At 50.2% G+C, this 24,357-nt stretch overlaps 1 protein-coding gene across 2 annotated transcripts in view; it reads left to right on the forward strand.

Moving 5' to 3' along the window:
- Positions 1-24,357, forward strand: part of SAMD4A (sterile alpha motif domain containing 4A) — a 207,692-nt gene that overhangs the window by 174,878 nt on the left and 8,457 nt on the right. For both annotated transcript variants that reach the window (XM_046008460.1, XM_046008461.1), the window contains 6 exons: positions 884-1,217; positions 3,542-3,627; positions 8,720-8,838; positions 13,104-13,305; positions 14,611-14,737; positions 22,692-22,775. In XM_046008460.1, the coding sequence (XP_045864416.1) occupies positions 884-1,217; positions 3,542-3,627; positions 8,720-8,838; positions 13,104-13,305; positions 14,611-14,737; positions 22,692-22,775 (952 nt within the window). The remainder of the gene's footprint in view (positions 1-883; positions 1,218-3,541; positions 3,628-8,719; positions 8,839-13,103; positions 13,306-14,610; positions 14,738-22,691; positions 22,776-24,357) is intronic.

A 24,357-nucleotide genomic window follows, 5' to 3' on the forward strand; every position in this document is an offset into this window, starting at 1 on the left:
ATACTCTGTATTCTTAAAGTAAGCTAGAGAGTAGAAAAAGTTAACATCGTGAGAGAAAATAAATTCCTAATACTGTACCATATTGACTGAAAAAATCTGCAGGTAAGTGGACCACACAGAGTTCAAGGGTCAGCTGTATCCTATACGCATAGATTATACGTATTTCTCTCTAGAACAATTCTTTGAAAGCATATCACTCCCCTGCTCAAAACCTTCCCTGATGTCCTGTCTCATTTAGAAACACTTCCAGCATTCATGCCTCTGTGCTCAGGCCCCGGTAGCAGCTTGGACCTGATTTCCTGCCCTCTCCCCTCCCCATCCGGCTCCATGTCAGGCCACCTGGCTCTGCCTCACACACTCCAGGCAGGCTCCCGCCTCAGCCTTCGCCCTCGCCGGGCCCTAGAGTCTGTGTCCTTCACCACTGCCCCGCGGTGCCTGTGTTGGGGGCTGAGTGAAGGTGGGAGCGCACAGGTTCCTTCCTGCACACCTGCATACGCAGGACAGGACGTTAGCGCGTGACTTGGCTTTCTTATACAGCTCCTAAAGTCTGTATCTGTCAACGATGTAAATGCTTTTTCTAGAAATTCGCTGAAGAAGCCAGGGAAGGAAGTGTGCCACATCCTTTTAGTGATCACCTCTAGATGGTGGGATTTGCAGGTGCTGCAAATACGGTTATGCCCATCCGTATCTTCCAAGTTTTCTACCCAGGCTAATCATAGGACGATAAAATGAAAGTGATTGCATTTCCAAAGAAGGCTGCGATGAAGGGGTCGGCAGCTGTGAGTCCTGTCTGGGAACAGCTCGGGACAGGGGAGGGGAGGCACCAAGTTGGGTCACCCCTGTTCCTGCCGCTAACAGAGGTCTTCTCCCTCTGACCCTCCAGGACATCATCGAGGGGGGCAACCTGCGCGTCCCACTCCAGGAACTGCACCAGATGATCCTGACTCCCATCAAGGCCTACAGCTCCCCGAGCACCACCCCCGAGGCTCGCCGCCGGGAGCCCCAGGCACCGCACCCGCCCTCGCTGATGGGCCCTGAGGGCCAGAGCCCTGATGGCAAAGACAGTGCCTCGGCCACTGGGGTCCCAGCGACCACCTCGGCTGGGGCCAGTGGGGGCCTGCAGCCACACCAGCTGAGTAGCTGTGATGGGGAGCTGGCCGTCGCCCCACTGCCGGAGGGGGATCTCCCCGGACAGTTCACACGTGTCATGGGGAAAGGTAGAGCCTGATTCTCACACCTCCCTCCCCTTCCCCCCACCTCCAACACCACTGACCGGAGCCCTGGGTTCCTGAGAAGCTTTCCCAGAGTGCTGGATAAACCTGAGGGGGTAGAGGCCATTAGCTCGTTTACTGACGAGAAGAGTGAGGTTCAAAGGTGGTCATTTGGATCTGAACTCTGATCCCTCTAATCCCCAAAGGGCTCTTCCTTACCCCTGCCCCCTTTCTCTCCCACTCCCTCAGACTGGGGCTTGCTGGGCCCACCTGGTAGGGTGAGTGCTCGTGGGGCCTTTGGGCCTGCGGGCTGAAGTCAGCCCTTGGGCGGAAGTCAGCCCTTATGGGAGACCGTGCCTGGAAGGCACCATGGCCATGCCTCATGCCTGCCTGAGGGCGAGATAGAATTCTCGTGTGGTCCTCTGGGTGAGAGCACCCTTTCCACCTGGACTGCCCTGGGCCTCCCCCGTGAATGGCACCGTGATTATGTGATTTCCTTGAAAAATCCCAACACTAGAAGAATTTGTGCTCGAATGCGGTGTTGCACGAGAAAATGTGATTATGTTAAAAATGCAGTGAATACCCGTAGTTTTCCTTTGGAAGGAGAAACAATTTTTTCTTGATTGTCCAGTCATTTTCAAGAACCAAGCTTTTACCAAAAGAAATGAACACCTGAGTCTTACAGGTGCAGTGAGAAACTCCCAGTGTATACACATCCTAAAAAAGACATCCAGTCAAAGAAATCTGGTTCAGAGATGACTTGTGACATCCTTTTGAGGGGAGATGCCAGTAGCTTGATGGCCAGGGTGGGGTCCTTGGTCTCCCGCACTCACCTCAGAGTCCTGACCTCCCACCCCTGAGTGGGCTTTTCGCTGTGGGGGATCAGAACGGATGACCCCAAGGGTGAAGATACCTGTAGGGGTGGATGCCTGAGTCCACCATAGTGGTCCATGGTGGGCTCTGTCCTCAAGAGCCCCAAACTCCTCTGGCATGGCTTCTTTTTAAACTTTGACTACTTTCAAATAAGTTATAAAATCAATTCATGCTCAACATAAAAACTCGAAATGAAACAGATGGAAATTGGAAAATAACCTCTCTCCCTAAGTGTCACCCTCTTCCCCCGCAGAGGTGACCACTCTAAACAGGTTTGGACTCTCCCTCCAGAAACTTCCTAATAGTCCTAGACAAGCACACGAGTATCCTTTTTACCCACAAGCAGGTGTTGTTTACATGTTTTTCTGCAGCTTGTATTTCTACATTGTATACTTTCAGTATTTCTGTCACTCCCATAGCACCCCCCAATCTCTTTTTCCAAGGTTGCATGCCGTGTTCCACTGTACCCATAACGCATAATTTGACAGGGCCCCAGAGAACAGACATGGAGACAGTCTCCAAGTTTTTGTTAGTATGAACAATGCTGTACTGGGAGGCTCTGTGCAAAGATAGGGTATAAATGGGATTCTGCAACAGAGTAGGTATGCAGAATTAGGGGGAGAAAGGAATCGTGATGCCCAGGTTTCAAGCACGGTCTACCTGAGTGCAAGGCATTTTCTCTTCTAATGGGCATCTTCTGTCCAACCACCTGTCCCATGGCCTCCAAAACACTCCGGTGGAGATCAGAACATCAGAGCCTCCAGGACGAGATTCGAACGGGCCATACTAGCGTGGCTGTGGGAAGCTCGGGGGCTGGGGGTGGGGGGGCGGCGGTGTGCTCTACCTGCAGACCCGCCCTGTTCTGTCTTTATCACTTCAGTTACTTGCGTGTGGGGGCGGACCTACGTGTGTGTATGTGTGTTACCGCTTTGAGAAAATACCCTCCAGTGACTGAGGAGCAGGTGTCCTGCGCGTGTGCGTGCCCACACACCTCGTGTGCTAGGTGTGCCAGAGCCTCACGCCTCCAAATGAGGTGCACAGTTCATTCACCAAATTACGGAGACAGCGCTCTGATAATGTCCACGGTCTTTGATGCCTTTGAACTCCCTTCTCAAAAGGAGCCTCTTTCCGAGAGAGGGCTCAGGACATGGCTGCATTCTTCTTCTCCCAGAGTGTCTGTCTCAGGCTGGATTGCAGAAGGCTTAATATAGAATGGTATGCCTGGAATTAACCGAAGGGGCTTCTCAAGACGAGGGCTCCCGTGGTGACCAAGCCTTTGACTTCAGTGGAATGAGGAGCCTCCTGGCCTTTTTTGTGAACCTTACGTAAAACCACAGGCACACATACCTCTCAAAATATTGGTCCTCAAAGGAAATCAGGGGCAGATCTCTAGGAGGTTAGAATGGTTATACATGTTTCTAATTCATCTTTTCTTTTTTTTTTTTTTAAACTCACAGTGTGCACACAGCTCTTGGTCTCCAGACCTGATGAGGAAAATATAAGTTCCTATTTGCAGCTCATAGACAAGTGTCTAATTCATGAGGTGAGTAGTAATGGGTTTCACAAAACTGTTTTTCTCATTGCTTAGGAATGGTTCTCAGAAGTTCTGTGATGTGATCCTTTGGGTCTCCAACAACTGTTTTTGAAGACTAGACAAGCATAAATAATGCCCAGGCAGAACTCAGCTATGATGGTTTCAAACCTAAGCACAGCTTGTAACATGGTGGTGTCTAGAAATTCATCTAGATAGAGCTCTGATGTGGGGATCAATGCCTGAGAGAAACTTTGGCTCTAGAAGAATCCCTGAGTGACCAAGCCTGAGGTGGGAACGTCCAGCCCTGCCACCTCGCCTTGGCATTTTCGAGGTTTTGTTTTTTTTTAATTTTCTGTTGAAACATTTTGCCTTTCGACTCAGGGAAACTTGGAGGAGGTTTGGGGAGTGTACAAAAGAAATAATGTGTTTGTATTTATGTTCCATGTGGTTCGATTTGTGATTTTTATGGGAATCGTGTTGAGCCACATGTCCTCTGGCAGGAGGACCGAGGCAGGCTGGAGCTGTGCCCCGTTAGACTCAGTGTGAGCGCCGTCTCCCTGACGGAGCAGGGCAGGTCCTGGGGGCTGCTGCTGGGACAGTCACCTGCCTGGCCGGCTGCCCCGAGGCGCATGTGCAGACAGGGGGTGTGCCCCAGATCCGAGACTCTAGTGGCTTTTGGGGAGCATCCCCTCCAAAGAGTCACAGAGACAAGAATCACAGTGTAGGCTTTAGAGAACTTTAAGAGCACTGAGGTCTTTTTGTTGGATTTTAATGTTAGAAATAAGATGGTAAAGGCCCCCCCAAGTCTGCTCACTGTTGCTGCGGTGGGCCCCAGCGAAAGGAGACACCCAGGGCAGAGGTCTAGCCCCCTCACGAACCACCCCGCTCACATTGTCCCCACCCTCCAGCTGCCACACAGGGGCATCTGTCCAAGGCCAGTTCGCTGGACTCTCCGCCCTTCCACCGTCTGATTACCCAGCGCTCACGAGCACGGTCTCCTTCTGGGTTTCCTTCCCAGCCACTGCCCCACAATCCCCTAAACTCTCCTTTTTGCTGTTTCCTCTCTCAGCAGTGCAAATTCTTATGTGTCCCTCCCCGCAACCCCCAACTCACCCTTTGGTGTTTTCAGTCCTGACACCACACATGTTTTGGCCAGCAAAAAGCACCAGGAAGAAGAGAAGGCAAGGACATGTTAAAGAATTATAGAACTCTTTCATTCCGTAGATCTTTATTAAACACCTAGGCCCTGTCCCTGGCTAGGTAGCTTATGGTGTGAGGGTAGCGGGGAAGACTAAAGGAGACCGGGTGACCACACACATGAGGCTGGGGCTGTGCTGGCATCCTGCAGAACCCAGATGAGGAGCCAGGCCACCAAACCAGGAGCTGGAAATGGCTTTGCCTCAGAGGAACTGCCTCCACGCTGGGCACGAAAGGGAAGCCGAGTTTTGGTGTGGTACAGACTCACTGCATGAGGAGGCGGGAGTGCTCCCCTGTGTCTTACTGGGGAGGAGAATATTTGGAGTGGGTTTTGGGGGGGACAGATTAGGGGAGGATCTAAACTTGCATAAGCAAACTAGAACCTTGCATGTTCTTCCACGCCTATGCTCACACTGAGCCTTCCAGACACCAGAGAACAAGTTGTAAGTTACTTTCTGTCTTGCCTCAAGTCTGCTGAGCCTGTCAGATAAAATAACGAGCCCTCCAGCGGCCTCCCCTGGACAGTGCTCATGCTTCCTAATTGGATCCCGCCAGCCCCAAAACTGTGGCCTGATCCTTCTCACCTTCCAGCCATCATGCATGCCCTCTTGGGCAACCTGGCTCTCCTTTCCATTTCCTTAGAATATTTCGAGAAATTCCTGGTTTTTTCCTCGCTGCCTGCCCAAGTGATTAAATGCAAAGATGGCGCCATGTAGACGCATCTGCTGGCAAGAGACCCCGACTGCAGTAGAGGGACCTCTGGCTGATGGGAGTCCTGGGCCAAGTAGAGCTCATGCCACGTCTGCTTGCCTGAATTCATGTCAGGATGGAGGAGCCTGCACTCTGTCTTGGAAGGGAAAATATTGTGCAAGACTTTTTATTATTTTAGTTCAAGAAAGAGGAAACATGTCTGAATAGTTTTCCACAGGCTTGGGATATTCTGTGTGGGGAGCACACTCCCTCCTGTGAGGCCCCATTGAGGAACCACAGTCTCCATCCTGGCTGAATTTCACCTGGGCCACATGAAACAGGACTCCCTTTCACAGCCCAAATAAGCCATTCCTTAGCTGACTGGATAGGAGAGAATTGACCAAACCTAGACACCTTCCGTCCTCCCCAGGGACAAAGGGACCAACTCCATAGAGTAACAGTAGAGAGGACAGAAAAGTTCTGAATTTCATCTCCTGGATTATAATCCCCAGCTTCTTGCCTCCTCGCCATCCCAAAGAGGTTCTGTGATGAGCTCTTGCCCCTTTATGAGCCCTTTAATCCTACACGAAAGTTGTAGGGCACATCCTAAACATCGTCATCCAGACAGACTCATTGGTTTGGCCCTGATAGGGACAGAGGACTTGGAAGAGGCCGACTGGCTGCGTCAGTGTCTTATATGGACGCTTCTTTCCGCTCCATTCCCTGAGGAAGCTATCAGCTCAACCCAGAGCTGCCAGTGGAATGGCTGAGGTGAGGTGTCAGCCATCCCAACTGGCAGAACAACTCCCATGACGGGGGGCTACTTCTCAGGCAAATGCAGGCAAACCAGCTTTTAGAAATCCCTTATTGCCAGCCATGACCTCTAGGTCCTCTCCAGGCCTCCCAGCTGTAGCCTCCAAGACTGAGAAGTGGCCACCACACTCACTCAACATGGCCGAGGGCCTTAGTGCTCTCTGCAGCCTGGAACGAAATGAGCGTGCTGCCCCGTGTTGAGTGAATGAGCTCACTTCTCCGGGTGGTGCTGGGGTATGAACATTTTCATCCTCTTGGACGGTCTTTGCCACCACGGGAGATGTCCTGTATGAACTGGTGTCCTTGGAAGCACTTGGAAAGCCTGTCTATAAAGTGAGCCATTTCCTCTTTTGTCCCTTGGAAACTCAGGCCAGCTGTCCCTCAAGCTGGCTCCAGACCAGTTTGGTATTGTAGTTTTGAGAACTTGAAGTCATTTATTGGGGCTAAATGTGATTGCTGAGTGCCAAATGTGACAAACACTCGTATACCACCACCAAAGGTCTGGTCTGTGTGACCACAAAAACCTGAGTAGAGGATCTCGGAGCCACAGTTCTAAGTGGCTCATTACTAAGCCCGGGCCTGTCCTAAGTATTCTAAGCACACCTCATGTGTTATCGCATTTAACCCTTACGACATCTCTTAGAGGGAGATAGTATCCTGGGTTTTTAGAAGGAACTGAGTGTCAGTGTAGGGATTCAAGCCCTTGCCCATATCCATCCAGAGCCTTCCTCCGACCAGCTGGGCTGGACTCTCCTCCCTAAGTCATCTAGATCAGCGCCTCTGCGTCCTGTGTTCCCACTCAAACTTTGGCAGAGGAAGCCAGTCAAAAGCAGAATCTATCTATCCCTTTCTTTATTCGGCCAGTAGAAATGCTTGCCTTTCAGGCTTTCAGAGGCATTCATGTATAGTTGGGCACTCACCAAGTGTTGCCACAAATGAGAAGGGACCACAAAGTAGAACCATGTCCTTACCTTGTAACCAGGAGACCCACCCACCATGCACTTTGCGCAGTGTGTGCGCCTCTTTAAGGAAGCACGGAGTCCCTTGGTTGGGTAGCCCTCCTTGATGAAGATCCTTAAAGGCGACTGGCTGAGGTCATCCAGGAGGAAGGGGTTTTTGCAGGTCATTGATTTTTTTCACAACGTAACATCTTTTTGCTTTTGTTCTCATAGCTCTCCTGTGTTTAGGTCCTTAAAGATTAAATGTCATTCTGGAAAAAATTAAGCTGTCATGTTTTCTCTGTTTAAGGAATCCATTTCCTTTATGGGAAAGACCCATATAGTCTGTTACTCTAAGTTATAGTTTATTGCTACTTAAAGGATTTCATGTCTTATTGACAAAACTATACGGGTATGTTCTATCACGGTTACTGCTAATCAGAGCTGTAGGCTCTCCCACAGCTTGTGGACCATGGTTCTAGACACCTGACAGGACATTCCTATATTGGATGTAGGGTCCTCAAACCATCTAGAATGCCACATGCCCATGTTCCGTTGGCCATGGAATTACCAGGGCACTTGCTGCAAACATCCTCTAGACTCCTGTCCAGATGTATTAAATCAGGGAAGGGACCTAGGAATCTGCATTTAATAGTTTTCTTAAGGATTCTATATCCCAGATTTGACCTTAGGGACTCACAACTCCCGTAAAGTCACTCCCCGGGGTTCAGTGTACACAAAAGAACATGCGATACAGATGACAGTGTGTTATAAAGCAGGCAAAACACCCCTCAATGCCACTTTTACTAAAAAACATGGGAAAAGGCATCAGGTCTACCTGTTTCCCTAAACTTTAGGAAAAGTTTTGGTCAGGATTGGTGCACTGGAGGTTTTTGTAAGGCATGGAGCCCCTTAACTGGAGATTTCTTAGCAAAGCTCCGTGCCCTACAAAAACCCCAGTGCACCAATCCTGGCCTATGGTATAGCATAGCGTAGTATTGTACAGCGGAGACTACGTGCCATTTTTTGAAAGCCTGCAGACCACACACGATCAAGCTGATTGATTTTTGGAGTGGCTTAGCATTTTCATTGATTATGAAAATGAAGGGGGCCCTGCAAAAGCCAGATTATTCAACAGTCCATTTTTACTATTCATTCGTGGTTCATCTAGAGAGTCCAGAGTAGAGTCAGAAAGAAGGTGGAGATGAGTACAGACCTGCCAGAAATGCAGCCAAAAATAAGTGTTGTCGGAAGCTTCATGCACATACTTTACCAGGCACGTCCAATGTCACATTGTCGGTACAGGTGGCTCCTGAGCGAAACTGACTGCTGTTTGGGCCAGGTGGGAAGCAGGTGAAGCAAAGGCAGCTGCAGAGACTCTGATGCCCCCCTTATTAATTGCGTTTTCTTCCCTGTAATGCCAGGCTGCGCCACCCATTAAAAAGTCCTGTTTGTTTTTGCAGGCATTTACAGAGACTCAGAAAAAAAGATTGTTGTCATGGAAACAGCAGGTGCAGAAGCTCTTTCGGTCTTTCCCTCGGAAAACCCTTCTAGACATATCAGGATATCGACAGCAAAGAAAGTATGTTGGGATTTCATTCTTCTTAATGCACGGTGGTGGTTCCCTAGCCCGCTGCTGCCTCCCTGGGTTCCTGGGCAGGACTGTGGCAGGGCACCATTCCTGGTCCACAGGATGCCCTGTGGGGAGTTCCAGATCGCACTCCTTCAACAGATGGAGTTGGGAAAAGGCTATAGAGAGAGAGCGTTCCCAGAAAAAGAACTGCATATGATCTTTCGTAACGCATTTTACATGATCAAAATGACAGCATTGGGCCAGATGGGCATCGAGGGGGAGATGGATACAGTTGAAGGAATTGCCTGCAAAGCACTTTGGGGGTTGTCCGCAAAAGGGGGCCCTGAAAGGGACAAAAATGGGTTGTTCCAGCAGCACCTTCCGAGGTAGTGTCATTTCTTTCTCCCTTCTCGCTGCAGACTAGCTAATTATAGTTGGTGGCAGGGTGAAGAGCCCAGTGCTGGTCTATTTTGGTCTGAGCTGCAGTCCCAGAGTGAAGCAGCACCATTCTTGAGTTTTCATAGTACTTCCGCTTCTTGGATGCGGTTAAAAATAAGCCTCGTTGTACTTTAGAACCCATTACCTTAATCTGGTTTTAAATGGAGGAATCCGATTGCATATTAGAGGTGAATTACAGCGACAGTCCGGGGGAGGAATTTAGGGAGGTGTGGGGTGAAGCCTTCAGCAGTGACAGGCAGTTGGGGGGAGACAAAAGGATGACGGTACAAACATCGTGAAAAATCAACTCTCTGTTTTACATTTTTAAACATGAGCGGGTAAATAATTTTTCACCTGCACCTGAAAAGTTCTGAATTCATTTCTCAATGCGCACAGAGAAGCTCTGTGTCATTAACAATTTTGGCATTTATTTGCAGAAGTGTGCCTTAAATCACCACTGTTTTCTATCATCTGGGGGAGATAAGGATAGCTGGGATTTATGAAAAGTTTTCATTAAAGATTAATGGAAAAGTTGAAGTGTTATCACCTGCTAGCACACATTACACTGTTATTTATTAAACAAACATTTAGCACTTCCTGTATGCCAAGTGGTATCCAAGCATTTTAGGAATATTAATACATTTAATCCTTGCAACAACCATATGAGGTAGAGTTGCTATTATTAACTCCCATTTACAGAGGACTCGGTAGGCAGTGGGTGTCCAGGATTTGGACCAGGCAGGCCGGCACCAGCTGCAGAGTCCGTGCTTTTAACCCACTACACATGCCAGGCAGCCCTCCTGCTCTCCAGCCAATGCACAGAAAAAAACCATCAGGCAAAGCGGCCCTCTCATGGCAGCTCCCTGGATCCGAGCTCTCTGGGGTTGCCCTCCCTGGGGAGATGGGCTGGGACCACCTGTGCACTCTGAGGATTCCCAGGGGCCAGGTGAAAAGCAAGACAGGGTAGTAGGCCTCTTGTCCTGGGGACTGCCCCTGTCCCAGGCTTGCTCTCTCTTCTCGTAAGGGCAGTCATACATCTCTGAAGCGAGAGGACGAGGTTGCAGACCCCTCTTGCACCACCAGGCCCTCAGGAAACACGTTGAAAGAGGAAGAAGGAATTTAGAGGATAAAGAGGAAGACAGAGCTTTTGAGCTCTTTGCTTCTCTCAAAAGTGTCATCGCCTGCCTCTGTCGGCTCTGCTCTGTCCGTGGTGCATGTCAGAGCTCCCCTTAACCCTGAGCTCTCTAGAGTGTTACTGACTAATGTGTGTATTGGCCTACCCAAAGTTTGCCATATTGGAATCTTGATGGACCTATTTTTATTGATGAAATAAGAATGAATTCAATCATCAGTTGTGGATACTCCAGTGGAAGTGGCTAAAGCTCTAGAAAAATCATTTGTTCTCATAAGTATTACTTCTGGGGTCTTTTTATGCTATTAATTTGCTTTGAAGAACCATTTCTCCCATAATACAAAGGTAACTGCAGCCCAGCCCCTGCCTGAATGATCACAAATACCAACTTAATTGGTTCTTATTAATCAGCCTCTCCGCGCATTTCAAGGTAATGAAGTCAGTTGGCTAGATTTAGGGAATCAGAGAAAGACACAGATGGGCCGAGCAAAAGAATGAGAAATGAAAACTTAACTAGTGTCACTTTGTCCCCCTTCCCCGGAAATAATGATTATGTCATTAAGCCTAGTGGTCTTAAGTAACCCTCAAAACTCTGGCTTTGTAATAACCAACTAAGGGTGTCACAGTAGGGTCCCACAGCCATTAGAAAGATGGCCTAGCCAAATTCTACCCCTGATCTAGCCTGATCCCATAATGTTCTGGGCTCTACTTGCCACATACAGCCCAGTTCATGGGTCCTAGCTGTAGGAGTCCCTGGAGCCCTGGTTTCAGTGACTAAGTGTCCCATCACAGAATCCTCTACCCACATGACATTGCTCGAGGATATCATCTTGCCTTCCTGGAAGCACAAATCATTTTAACGTCACCCATTGACTACTGTATTTTGCATATGAAATAACTTTAAAAATCCGACCAAAAAGGAAAATGAGCAAAAAAGCTATCTGCACTAAATAAGGAAAAGTCTTAGAATACTGAATCATCTGCCAGGTGGCCAGTATTCCAACTTCCAAAACCAAAGGACAAGTTTTCATCGCTTAAAAAGCAAACAACCACTTGATTCTTGTTTCCACCTGTCATGGATCTCAGACTGTCCATCCTCCAAAAGAGGTCTCCTAGATCGTATGATCTAGGAGCTTTTATCCTCTCCAGGCCCAGATTTCTTCCAAACCAAAAAATTTTAATGTTCATTAAAAAAAAGAAGTAGGGGAGACCTAGAACCCATTAGTGCCCTCGTCACTACATGTAGATAAGTCCCTGGCAGGAATCAGGAACCCTTTCCTTGGCCCCAAAAACCTAGAAGTGAAAAGACACGGGCCCAGAAATCAGTTGCAGCCAGCTCACCTGTGGAATTCTCTTCCCCGCCCCCTTTCCTCCTAGGAAATGTAGGCATTCTGGGGAGAAGAGAAACATTTTCTGAGATCACCTGTCTAATGGCTTAGATGCCACCGCCCCCCCACGCACACACACTTCTTCTCTCGCAGGATATTACTATTTTGCAACACCCCCCAATTCCCATTAAATTCTTCAGCTGGTTAAACTACGTCATCCCTGTCTGCTGGAGTCCCCTCACAGGCTTGGTACAAACCTCCCCTGTGTGGCTGGGAAAGCAAGTCTGTTCCATCTTGTGGCCATTGGAGGTAAAGCATTTCGAGTTAAACATCAGTGAATGACTAAAGCTGACTCTTCTTGGAAAGAATGTGCTGGTTCTGAAACCCTACTGGCTGCTGTGTACCGTCCCGGAACCTGAAGCATGTTGGAGAAGGAGGAGTTCTTGAGCGCTGAGGTCACTGGAGAAGTGGGAGCACGGCGTCCCAGTGCCATGCCAAGGGTTCATGGCGGTCTCCCTGGGTCTATGTGGGGAAGCATGAGACCTCCCCATCTTTCTGCAGCAGGGAGGGCCTGTGGAGTTGGGGAGCCGTCAGTGTCCTACGTCCAGGATACTTGCAAACATCATATCTCTGTTCCCCTTCCCAACTCTCAAGCTGGGAATCGGAGTCCCAGACATGGGGTCAATGCTTCCACAGGGAGAAGCATCCTGATGGCAGAGAAGAACGTCCATTCATTCACTCAGCCTGCATTCACTGTGCCGGGAGCCAGCGGCCTGGGCCGTGCAGGACTGCTGAGAATGGGTGCCATCTTTTCTGTCTCAGAGCTGCCATCCTAGCGGGGCTCACAGGCTACCCTTTCCAAGTGTGCTACGCAGACATCACAAACAGACTGTGGTGTGGCAGAAGGTGCACAGATCCTGACTCTGCGTTCTTGCTCTATGTGGCTTCGGGATGGGCACATGAGCGCTCAGGGTCCTAGGACCCGGCAGGCAAGACCACTGAAGAGCACCCCGGCCAACCTCCTAGGCTCGTATTTCAGCACTGTCCCCTGCTGCCCGCGGGACCTTTGCAAAATCGCAAAGCACTCAGTGTCCTTTCTCCATCTGAAAAAGGGGATGGGGCACCTACTTCCTAGGGTTGTCGTGAGGACTGAAGAATCAGGGTCAAAGTCCCAGGATGGTGCACGTGATAATCCCTCTCAGATGTCTCTTAGCCGTCATCTTAATCCTAGCCTTTTCCTGCACACAGCTACCCTGTGCTCCTAGAGAGACCTCATAACTGTCAAAATGCAAGCAGACTCCGGGAAGGCAGCCCACCGGCAGCCTGGGGTTTGGGAAGGGCGCTGGGTGGCTGACAGCCTCTCTCCCCTCTCACAGCCGCGGCTTTGGGCAGTCCAACTCCCTCCCAACAGCCGGCTCTGTGGGTGGCGGTATGGGCCGGCGGAACCCGCGCCAGTACCAGATCCCATCCCGGAACGTCCCATCCGCCCGCCTCGGCCTCTTGGGCACCAGTGGATTCGTCAGCTCCACCCAGCGCAGCACCGCGGCCAACCCCACCATCATGAAGCAAGGAAGACAGGTTGGTTCTGTGTCTGTGGAGGGGGTAGGCTGCCAAGCTCGGGACCTATGTAGGACCTATCCCTATATGACCCCATGGTGAGCACAGAGGCCAGGGAGGGCTGTGCTGAGATACAGGGTCCCTGTGCTCGAAAGTAGCCAGTGGTTTGTGCTGTTTCTCTGGGAGACCGAGCAATCCCATGGCTGCACCTGGCTTCATGGGGTTTACTTAGGATGCCCTCTGGCCACTTTAGCCTTGGGGACCCTGCACATAGCACCCTGTAGGAGGAAATGCAAGACCTTTTATGTGCCCTGCTCCTTGACCTGCCGCAGCAGACCTCACCACCTCCCAGATCTGGGTTCCAGAGTTCTAAGGAGCTTTCTTAGCCTTATTCACCACAAAAACCTCCTTTGTCATTGTCCCAGCTGTGGTAGAGAATCCAAAGAGGAGCCTGAGAGAGGCTGCCAGAGAAAGCTGGACATTCTCCTCCTGTTCAAGGCCAGGCTGCCCAGAGGTCTTTACTGTGTGATTTAGATTTGACTTCTGTCCCACGGCTCCCCGCCCACCAGTCCTGTTCCGCACCCTGCCCAACACCTTCCATCTGTGTGCCCGGCTTTGTGGGGCTCTACAGGTTGGGGCTGGGATTGGAGGGGCATGAGTGGGTCTGTGTTGTCATGAGAAACTAAGGGATGATGGGTTTAAAAACAGGAGAACAGCTCCAGGGAAAATGGGCAGGATTTCCTCTCCAGGGTCTGAGAAAGCCCCACTTGCTGACCGTTGTGGGAAGCCCCACATCAGTTCAAGAGGAAGTCACCACCAGGACACCCGCATAATAAAAAATAAACTGGAGCTCAGTGTGCCAGCTCAGTGCCAGCTGAAAGATTCTTTTTTCTCCCCCTCGCTTTGTAGTAAGTTGTAAGAATCTCAAAAAGAAAATCAAATGAGAGCCCCGAAATAGTTTGTGCTCTTCGTTGCAAACATTTATAGAACTCTTCCCATCTCCGAAAAAAAGTGATAGGAAAAGCAAAAGCAACAAAAGGGATAAAAAGAGTTTTGGAGATCATGAAGGAGAGAGCTGTCCAGATTAAGCTGGGGTTTAGAGAGGCCTGGGGCTTGGAGAGGGGAAGAAAATGAATGGAATCTCACCCCCTCTCTATAAATATGCGGATGGGCAGCAGGAGCCTGCGAGCCCTCTCCCAGAAGTTAGCAAAGAGTTCTTCAGGGGTGTCTGCCTCTGGCATTCTGACTGGCGGCCCTGCTCCACACCCCTCCCCGGACCCCAGGGTGTGTGGGCTAATGAGTCCCCCGCTTTGCCTTTCTCACTAGAACCTGTGGTTCGCCAACCCTGGGGGCAGCAACAGCATGCCGAGCCGCACCCACAGCTCAGTCCAAAGGACCCGCTCGCTGCCCGTGCACACTTCTCCACAGAATATGCTGATGTTCCAGCAGCCAGGTAGGGCTCTGCACTTGATCTCTCCCTCTCTCCTCCCCCTGACACACAGGGGAGGCCAGGATGCCAAAATAGATGCCCCTGTGAACCCAGCCGGAAAGTGCTTAGCCTCGACTGTCACCACGCATTCTTTTGAGCTTATAGAAGCCTTTCCTTTTTTAAACTGTGCCTTGCCAGCATGAATAGCGGCTGGTTGGCTGGGAGCCAGCACATGGAGCCCCAGAGTCGGTTGCAATCTGACAGGGATATTTTTGATACTAGTCATATTTCTAGATTGATTAAGCCAGAGATATCACTGGAGGGTATCTGGGGGAGTGGGAGGGGTTCCATGTGCGTGTGTGTGTGTGTGTGTGTGTGTGTGTGTGTGTGTGTGTTTACTTTGGGTGTATGTGGGGGGATGTGCAGAAAGTGAATGAAACAGAGAAAGAGAGAACTTTTACGGCATTGACACTAAGAGACTTACCCCTGGTTGGGGAGCACCTTGCAAACATGACTTCTTGGACCGGCCATCTTCCTTTTACTTGGTTAAAGAGCAGCATGGTCACTTCGAGTCAGCAGCACCTCTCACCACGCCTCCTAAAGCAGGGTTACCAGAACGATGCACAATGATCACTTGCACACTTTGTCTATGCAGACAGTGACCTCTTAAGAGACTGTGAGTAATATAGAGCCATCCAAACAATGACTGAATCTAGCTTGATGACTTTCTAAGTGGGAAAATCAGACAGGTACAGGTGTTGGACCTGTAGGAAAATACCCACCCTAGGCTGTACAGAGGCATGCTCTGTACAGCAAGTCTTAACAGGAGTTTAAGGAGAGGAAGTGTCGCTGTGGCCTGGGTGGGCAAGAAAGCTTCTTGGAATTGGAGCTGAGCTTCAGGGGCAGAGAGTGAAGACGTGGAAAGAGGAGGGTGGAGTTGCACGCAGAAGACGACAAGGGAGCAAGACCGCAATCGTACCAAGTACCTCAGTGAGCTCCAGAAGCTGTGGCTGAGCCAAAGGGTTGGGCTGAAGTAGCAGTGAGTAGAACAGGGGAGCTGGAAAGATCCTGGCTGATGACGGGGGCTCTGAACCCAAGGCTAAGAAGCTCGGACCCCAGCCACTCTCAGTGGTGAATGTGTGGAAGATTCTGAGGAGGAGTGTGCCTGGTGGAGTGAGGGAAAGGCAGGACGGAGATCGGGAGACACTGAGGAGGAATGGCAAGGTGAAGTAAGATGTGTCAGGAAAGGAAGATGGTCCAAATGCTTGTTTAAACTTGCTTGACTTCTGGAATATTTACTGTTTATGCATGTTTGTTTTAAAACAACTTTGATACTTGTAGCTTCCTGGGAAGAAATATTTGATAAAATTTGGGGGTTGTGAAGGTTTTCTCCCTGGGTCTTGTAGTCCCAGCCCCTGTTTTCATGCAGAATTTTGTATAATCCACTTCTAATAAAAGAGAAGCTAGATGAGATTTGAAGATATCCTGGGCACGAGGAGATCTTTCATCTTGAATGTATCCTTCAACCCTGATCTCAGACCCAGTCCTGGGACGACATACCAGCCACCCTGCAGCTTCGTGGGAGGCCCAGCACAGCTGACCATTCTCCTTCTCCTTCAGTCTCTATACACCTGTGGCCTCCTTGCTCTTTTCTAAGCCCCTGTCCCTTCCTTTGGCTTCTTCCAAGTCCTCAGTCCTCTCTTCTCACCTTACTTTCCCCCACATTCTCCTGTGTGAATTGGGAAGACCAGGTCCACCAGGAAGAGCTGGGTCATCCCTAGGGGGGCTCTTTGAGTCTGTAGATACATATCCTCCATCCGCACCTTTATTACTGGCTAATGCTCAGAGCAACTATAACCCTAAGATTGTTTCCACTCTCTTGTTCTCACCGTTAAAAAAAAAAAAATCAAATAATATAGAAAGGCTTTTATGGAAAGGTGACTGTCCCCTTCCCCTCCCCCTCCCAGCCACCAGTTTCGTCTCCCAGAGACAACCACTTATAATTATTTTCACTTTTCCTGGTAGTTAACTCGAAAGTCTCTAAATGATGTTCTTTATAAATGGGACTTAGAACTGCAGAATGCTTGGGGGTCTTTTTTTCGAAAGGGGGGGGGTTCAGTTAGCCTCCTGCATAAGCAAATAAACTGGTGAGTACTGGGCAGGAGCCACTCCTAAGTCCTGCCCAGCACATTCAGCCCATGTTGGGTGGCTCCTCCCAGGATATGGTCATGAAGAGCAAGGCAGGGCACAGCCACGACTTCGGGATTCCTGACTGAAGGGAATGGACCCTGCACAGAGTCACTGCCATGGGAGGCTCCTCAGTCTCCAAGATCATTCCTGCCCCCGGCAGATCAGACACTGGTTTTTAAGACCGCAAGTCATGATCAGAGCTCTTCCTTCTTCCTGAGGAGGCATCCTTGTTGACAGGGCTACCACGGCTAACGGCCACAGTCAGGCCCAGATGAAGTTTTGTACTAGATAGACAGGGTCTATCCAGGATGGGCCTTGCCACTCAGAGCAGCATGTCCTTGTTTGCTTGGCAGGTGTCTAGGGGCTGGCAGCCGGGGGCACGACCAAACTACAAGTATCATGTCAGGGAGTCAAAATCAGGAAGGCAGCGAGTGGCTTTCATCTTTACACAAGCAAAAGTGGTAGTGAACACAAAATGGAGTAGAGATATGGGACCAACCCTAAATTAGATCCTCAGAAAACCATTAAAATATAGCACAGTGGCTTCCTCCTGGCCACTGGGTGTCTTCAGAACGTTCCATTTTAAACCAGATGGGTAAATCTTTTTTTTTTTTTAATATTTTATTCATTTATTTGACAGAGAGAGAGAGATCACAACTAGGCAGAGAGGCAGGCAGAGAGAGAGGAGGAAGCAGGCTCCCTGCGGAGCAGAGAGCCCGATGCGGGGCTCGATCCCAGGACCCTGAGATCATGACCTGAGCCGAAGGCAGCGGCTTAATCCACTGAGCCACCCAGGCGCCCCCAGATGGGTAAATCTTGAAGACGACAGACAATTCATTCAAAGAAAGTTTTGATTCTGCAAACTTAAAATGCTTCCATTAAAACGATGGAAAATTTTAAATGTCTCCAAAGATTATAAAATAGTCTGGGGGCTAGAACAAGCTCCCGAGTTGTCTATCAATTAATCAGTCACCTGGTTCGAATTTGCAAGATGATCTCTTCTTTCCTGGATCTACAGGATTTGTGGACCCCTTGGAGACCATGTCAGGAGTGGTATTTTAGTTTATTCCCACAGGAACCGATTTCTACATGTTTCCTGGAATAAACAAGGAGAGCCACTAAGTGATCGCTGCCTCTCACTGGCCTATGGCAAGAGTAAGAAACACTAAGCTGGTCTTCCCAGAGCAAGGGGGAAAAGGGTGTTCTACACTCACCAGTGGGGTAACTTGAGCTCAGAACAGGTATGGTGCCTACTGTGGTCACGTTTTCCCAAAAAGGCAGGGTGTTTTCCCAACTGGAAAATTAGTTTGGAAATTGCTTGCAGAAGGACTACCTTCTCTTGGAAGCAGATCTCTTCCTTGCTGACTGAGGCTCAGCCGCCACTGGGATCCAGTCAGAGAGGATCTCAAAACAGCCCTGGTGTAACACTGAGAAGCCACAGAGGCTCCTTACCACCTGGAGGGCCTGACAGGAAGGGGCCGAGGGACCAGAAGCCAACATTGAAAGACAAGTCTGAGGAAGGGCAGGCTGGGCAGTCTCACAGAGCTATATTCTGGGGTTCTCTTCCTTCCTGCACAAAACCATCTGCAAACTCTCCTTGGTGCTGCACTGCCCCAGAGGTGAGACGGGTAATAAGGTGCCTTGCATGGCAGCCGTTCATGAAGTATCATAGCTGTTCGCCATAGCAGACCTCCCCTACGCACCAGCTCGTGACTGTATTTCCTCACCATTAGAATGCCGCATACCGGGGAGCACAGTGTCCCAACCTGTTGTCATTCATTGCCTCCTTTGTGTGAGTTTCTCCCTTTCAGAGAACTGCCTTTCAAAAGAGTGGGGAGAGGGAGAGTGCCATGCATACACTGGGTCCATTAGGGGAATGGAAGGGGCAACCATGCAGAGGAAGGGACCAGAACAGGGACCCACTTAAAGTACCTGGTGCACTTCTGCTCTCTGCCTTCTAGTAGGCCAGGGCAAACAATTCTGCTCAGGTGGAGAAGTTGATGAATGACTCAACTGTATCACAGCCAAGAATGCACCTGGGCCGTGCTCCCCTGCCTCTGAAAGTCCAACTGAGAGTGACCAACCTCTAGTCTAGGTGGTACCTCTAGGTCTGGAGACCTAGACAGTACAATATTGTCTTATATTCTCATCATTTTTCATGAAAGTGTGCATCCTAGAGGATTTCCATAGCACAAACTTCTGCAGGTTTAGGAATAAGGCCACCAGCGAACAAGCTGTGTTCCCATAGCAGACTCGGGGGTGTGCGACCCATGTTCCTCTGCCACTCGCCACGACAGCCATGACTGTCTCTGCGATTATCAGCATGGCTCTCTTGCCCTGACCACACTGATTTCTTTTCCTTCTGTGGCTACCCTTCCCCGTCCTGCTTGGTTCCCATCCTCCCTGTCTCCCTTTCTTCCTTATACCCCTTGCCCAGTCCAGATCCCACTTCTCCATCCTCTGTCCTGTTGTCCTCAGCCTCCCAGCAACCCCACTTTTCACTTAACTTGAAGCTTTCCTAGCGATTCAACAAGTAGCCTGGGCTGGCAAAGTCGAATTCTAGCGGTTTTTGCTAGGATACCCCATTTCCTTTTCTAAAGTACTGAAGATACTTGCCTCTCCACCTCGGCCACAGGGACTGGGAGAGAGCTGCAGACTGCACCATACGTGCCACTCGTGTGAGGCTCAGCTGGGATGGCTGGTTTCTGCCAAGAAAAAGCCACATGGGACCCTCCTGGTGGACCCTACAGAAGCACTTCATTAGGAATGGGCGGCTACTCCCTTCCAGAATCTCCTTGACCTTGGGCCTAAACACGAGGCTCTCTACTTACGGGACTTCTGAAAAGGCACAATTTAAAAAGTCCCAGGTCAGCCTAGACCCTGGGCTTCCTAGGACAGTGGACCCTCACTAAATACTGGAATGTTCTGATGGTCAGGGGGAAAATTCCTGGTTCTCAGAGATGTCATCTGAGTTAAAGAAACAGGCCTGCCTCCAGCAACGGCAGAGAAGGCTCAGTCTTTCCCTTTTGCCTTACTGAGGACATAAAACTACATCTGTCTGGCCCATTACAGCTGGGGACCCAGGCTCAATGCAATGAGCCTTTGGGGTTGCAGGAGCCAGAGCAAGAGCTGGTCTGGTGCGTCATGTGTGCCTGGGTGGCGGGAGCTGCCCAAATGCTTCCCGGGGCTTTGAGAGTTCTGCCCACCCAAGCCACACTTGGCTGAGGGCTTCTAGCCTGAGATGGAAGCTGTTATCTACCCAGCTGGTCTCCCTCTGTCTTGTATGTGTGGGGAGATGCCACGGATCTGTTTTTATCAAATACACAATTAAAAAGTCACACTATTAGGAAACTCTGGAGTGTGAACATATGGGCTTCTCCCAAGACTTAGAATTTTTCAGAGCCTCTCTGAGAGTGGTGGGGGTCGTGACACCCTGGCGCACCAGAGGGAAGAGCCAAGGGAGAAAAAGCAACCGTGCCAACTTTCAACCTAAAAGAGCAGCCACTAAGGTTTGGAGATGCTAGAGCGGAGAGCCCCGCATTTCTCAGCCCCCTTTTTTGAACACGCAGTCCTAGGCTTGGAAAATGGCATTTTGCTGCGTGTTGGCAAGAAATCCTGCAGCTGAAACACTTCTCTCCAAATGTCGAGCATCTTTATTTATCCAAATCTCTCCACAGTGTTTGTTTAAAGGGGAGTGCTAGAGAGTAAACTAAATTTTACAATGAGCATATGGATGGTTATAATTGCTGAGGGTTTTTTTTTTTTCATATTTGCTAACTGGCTATATATAAAACTGTGTTTCTATTTTATAGATTTCACACCCTGAAGGCTGCTAATTTTGCATGCATATGATTTTCACATGAATGGATGAAAATACTAAAATACTCTTCCCTCTGGATTGTCTGATTGCCCCGACCCTACTCTGACAGCAACAACGGGTGGCGGCGGGAGAGACCCTTCCATTCTCCCTGGCTCCCGGCAGCCCCCCTTCCCGGAAAGCCCAGTCATCCTCTGTTCATGAATTGGCAACAGTTGCCTTTCAAACCCATTGATGCTGGAACTTGTGTCAGAAAGAACCCTGTCCGCTCCCCAGTGCTTTTCGTATTGATCCATTTTGCCCATCTACTCAGAATTTTAAACAACAGAAATGACATCTGCCTCTGAATTAGCCCGTGATGGGGAACACAGATTGCAGAGAAAAGCTAAATGTGTAGCTCATCAAGGAAAACAAATACTTTGGTTTAGCCATTGGTTTCAACTTCCTATCCCACTAAACCACCAACCTAACCTCATTTGTCGTCCCACCCACCAGCCCCAAGTGCCCTCTGGTGGAGATTCAAAGGAGCGAGGAAATGGCCTGAAGCTTGGGCCACCAGGATCCTTTCCCCACTTCCAGACTGAAGAGGGGATGCCCAATGAAGAAGAGAAGTTTCCCAGAGTCACATATGAATACAGTGGCAACATTGAGATTCCCAGGCCCTCAGAACATATCCCACTGCTGATTTTTGTCTGTCCCCTAACCCCCACTATAGGATTTCACAGCTCTTAGCTGTCAGAGTTTCCATCTTTTTCATCACTCAATGGACATGTGTGAAGTGTGCCAGAAGACCATCGCTGGTATTAGGGGAGGTTCAGAAAGAGATGAGAGCACTGTCGCTGTCTGCAAGGTGCTTCCAAGCCAGTGAAAGACACTCAAGAGCTTCCCAGGATGATGGGGGTTGGGGGAGAAGGACTTACTGACAGTGAGGGGCCCAGCAGAACAGAGGAGGAGACTCCTACCGGCTACCTCCTGCTTGGCGGAGGATGGACTGGAGCCTGGAGAGATAGGAAAGGTCCAGATGGTAGAGGGGGCTTTGTGACTAATAAGGCACACAGCCTAGTCCCGGGCAGTGAGAACCTGCCCAGCGGACATCTCTGACCTTCTAAGTGGCTGGAGGCAGTGAGGACTGACTAGTAACTTTAGTCGCTGCAGCATGCCGGAGAGACCCAGCTCTGGAGTCAGACCCCTGTGGGTTCTGTGGATTCTTGTGTTCACCAGTCACTCTAAGACCACTTGAGAACTGTGCCATGCTGTGGTTTCTGTTTCCTTGTAACAAAGCAGAAATGTGCCAAGCCCGCTTCTAGGCACAGGGAGCAGCAGGGCCAAATCCTGCTCCAACGAAGTGAACATGGAACTGGGGGCAGGCAGCAAATAAAGAATGGGCCAGATGTTGGTGACAGCTGTGGAGAAAAAGCAAGCAGAGGAAAAGGAATAGGGCTGGGAAAGTTCTGCTTATCTCTAATGTCCTTTCTAAAGAGACAGGAGAGGCAGAGATGGGAAGGCAGGGAGAGAGAAAGTCATGGAAGTATCCAGGGACCACCATTCTGGGCAGAGGGAACAGCAGTGCAAAACTGGGCAGAAGAGGGCCTGGGAAGGAAGGAAGGGCGAGGAAAGCTGTACACGGGGAAGGGTTAACAAGGGTCCGATCATGTGGGCCTTGCAGGCCATGGCAGGGGGTTGGCTGTTCCTCGGATGGGAAGCTGCTGGAGGGTTCTGAGCAGAGGACTGACAGACTCTGACTCTGACCAGCTATTTTTAGTTACCAGTTTTCTTCCAGCTGCCCATGTTCACGATGGACTCCGTGCACCTAACAGACTCATAGGTTGGTTGAAATCAGAGTGTAACTTGCCTCCATGCTGATCCTCAGAGCCCCCCGAGTTGCCCCAGGGTGGACGGGGTGAGCACCGTGCATACCTTCTCCTTGTTCTCAGAGTCTCTGTCACCAAGATAACCCTTTGTCCCTTGCAGAATTCCAGCTTCCTGTGACTGAACCTGACATCAACAACAGGCTGGAGTCCTTGTGCCTCAGTATGACCGAGCACGCCCTGGGAGGTGAGTCTTGCCTTTTACCGTATGCTTAGGAGAACTAGCAGCCATCTGCTGTCTACACTCTGGCCATAGCTCAGGAGGAATGGGAAAGGCATAAGGAGAGGTAGGCAGGGGACGGAGAGAGAGAAAGGCCTCAGGGTGCTGTTGGATCCTCATCAAGCCATACCACACCGAGGAGCCCACAATGCCCTGTTCCTTCTTTTCTGGGAGGTGAGTCAGGGACCCGGAGACCAAGGCTGTCCCTTTTTCCTCAGAGCCACCCACCCAGTGCGCTCTGAGGTCCTACCACAGCAGCTGTCCCAGCCAAATGCTGGGAGCTGGAGGAGTCAGAAACACAAGACATGGCTTTTAGTGGCAACAACCCCCCCCCCCCAACAGAATTGGATTCTTTCCTTCTCGGCACTAGATCTCCCCGTCTGGTCCAAGCGTATCCCAGCTTGTTCTAAAAATAGAATTTTTGAAACAAAAATCCCTGCTTGTTTTTACATCTCCCTGCTCCAAATGGTTTTCACGATGCCTGGAGCCCCAAGCGGTCTGAGACGTCCTTCACAGTGTGACAGGGATGGTCTAGTTCCATGTGCCTGTAGGCTGCAGCCCCGCAAGGAGCTCCAGAAGCAGCTGGGTTGTCCCCTGTCTGTCTGGTCGAAGCCCTATGTCATCACTGGAGCCCCAGGCCTTCAGTGCCCTCCGGGTACTAACTAAGTGCTTTTCTCCAGCCTGAACTCTGCGCCAGCCCTGGGGATGTTTGGCAGGCAGAGGAGCGATGTCCACCCCTTCCTGCCAACCTCCGGGAGGCTCTGAGTCAGAGAGGCCTCCTGTGACCCTTCCCAACAGTCCTCTCCAGTCGGGATGCGCTCACCCTCCCTGGAGATGGGCAGTCGGAACACCTAAAGCCAAAATGTGCGCTATCTGGCCGTGGTGGGGAGAAAGGCTGCTGTCAGCTGCTGCTTCAGCGGGCTTTGTCCTCCTGACCAGGGACTGTTAAGATTTTTAGTCCCTGCAAACACAATCTTATCCTGACCAAATATGAGACCGACAAATGCTCAGCATGGAGGAGATTGGAAAGCAAGGACTGCACCTACCTGACCTCAGCTGTGCAGGGCTCTCTACGGCCCAAAGAAAGTCTCCACTCAGAGCCAGAAGTGAGCTATCCCAAGGCCTCCCAGAGCCTCTGACTGAACAGACGGTGGGAAGGCACAGCTCCTAATGTGACCTCCACGGGGTTCCAGGAACCCCATTTGCAAACATTGCTCTCTCCCTTGGCCACTCATATCCTAGAAGCTTCGCCACATCATTGGTCCATTCCTGGCCCCTCTGTGGGGAGGAACCACCAGCTCCTCTTCTCCACCTAACCAAGGAGACTGGGTCAGCACGCTGATAGCCCCTAATGAGTAATGGGAAACAACCCAAAAGTCCATCAACAGATAGAAAGGGATGAACGAACTACATTGTAGCCACACAGTAGAATATCGTTCAGCTTAAAAAGGAGCGAAGTTCTGATCCATGCTACAACACGGATGAACCTTGGAAGCATTACAATAAATGAAAGATGCCAGACAGAGAAGGCCGCACGGTATACAGTTCC

This window comes from Meles meles, chromosome 6, assembly GCF_922984935.1.
Source record: "Meles meles chromosome 6, mMelMel3.1 paternal haplotype, whole genome shotgun sequence".
NCBI classification, from domain to species: Eukaryota; Metazoa; Chordata; class Mammalia; order Carnivora; family Mustelidae; genus Meles; species Meles meles.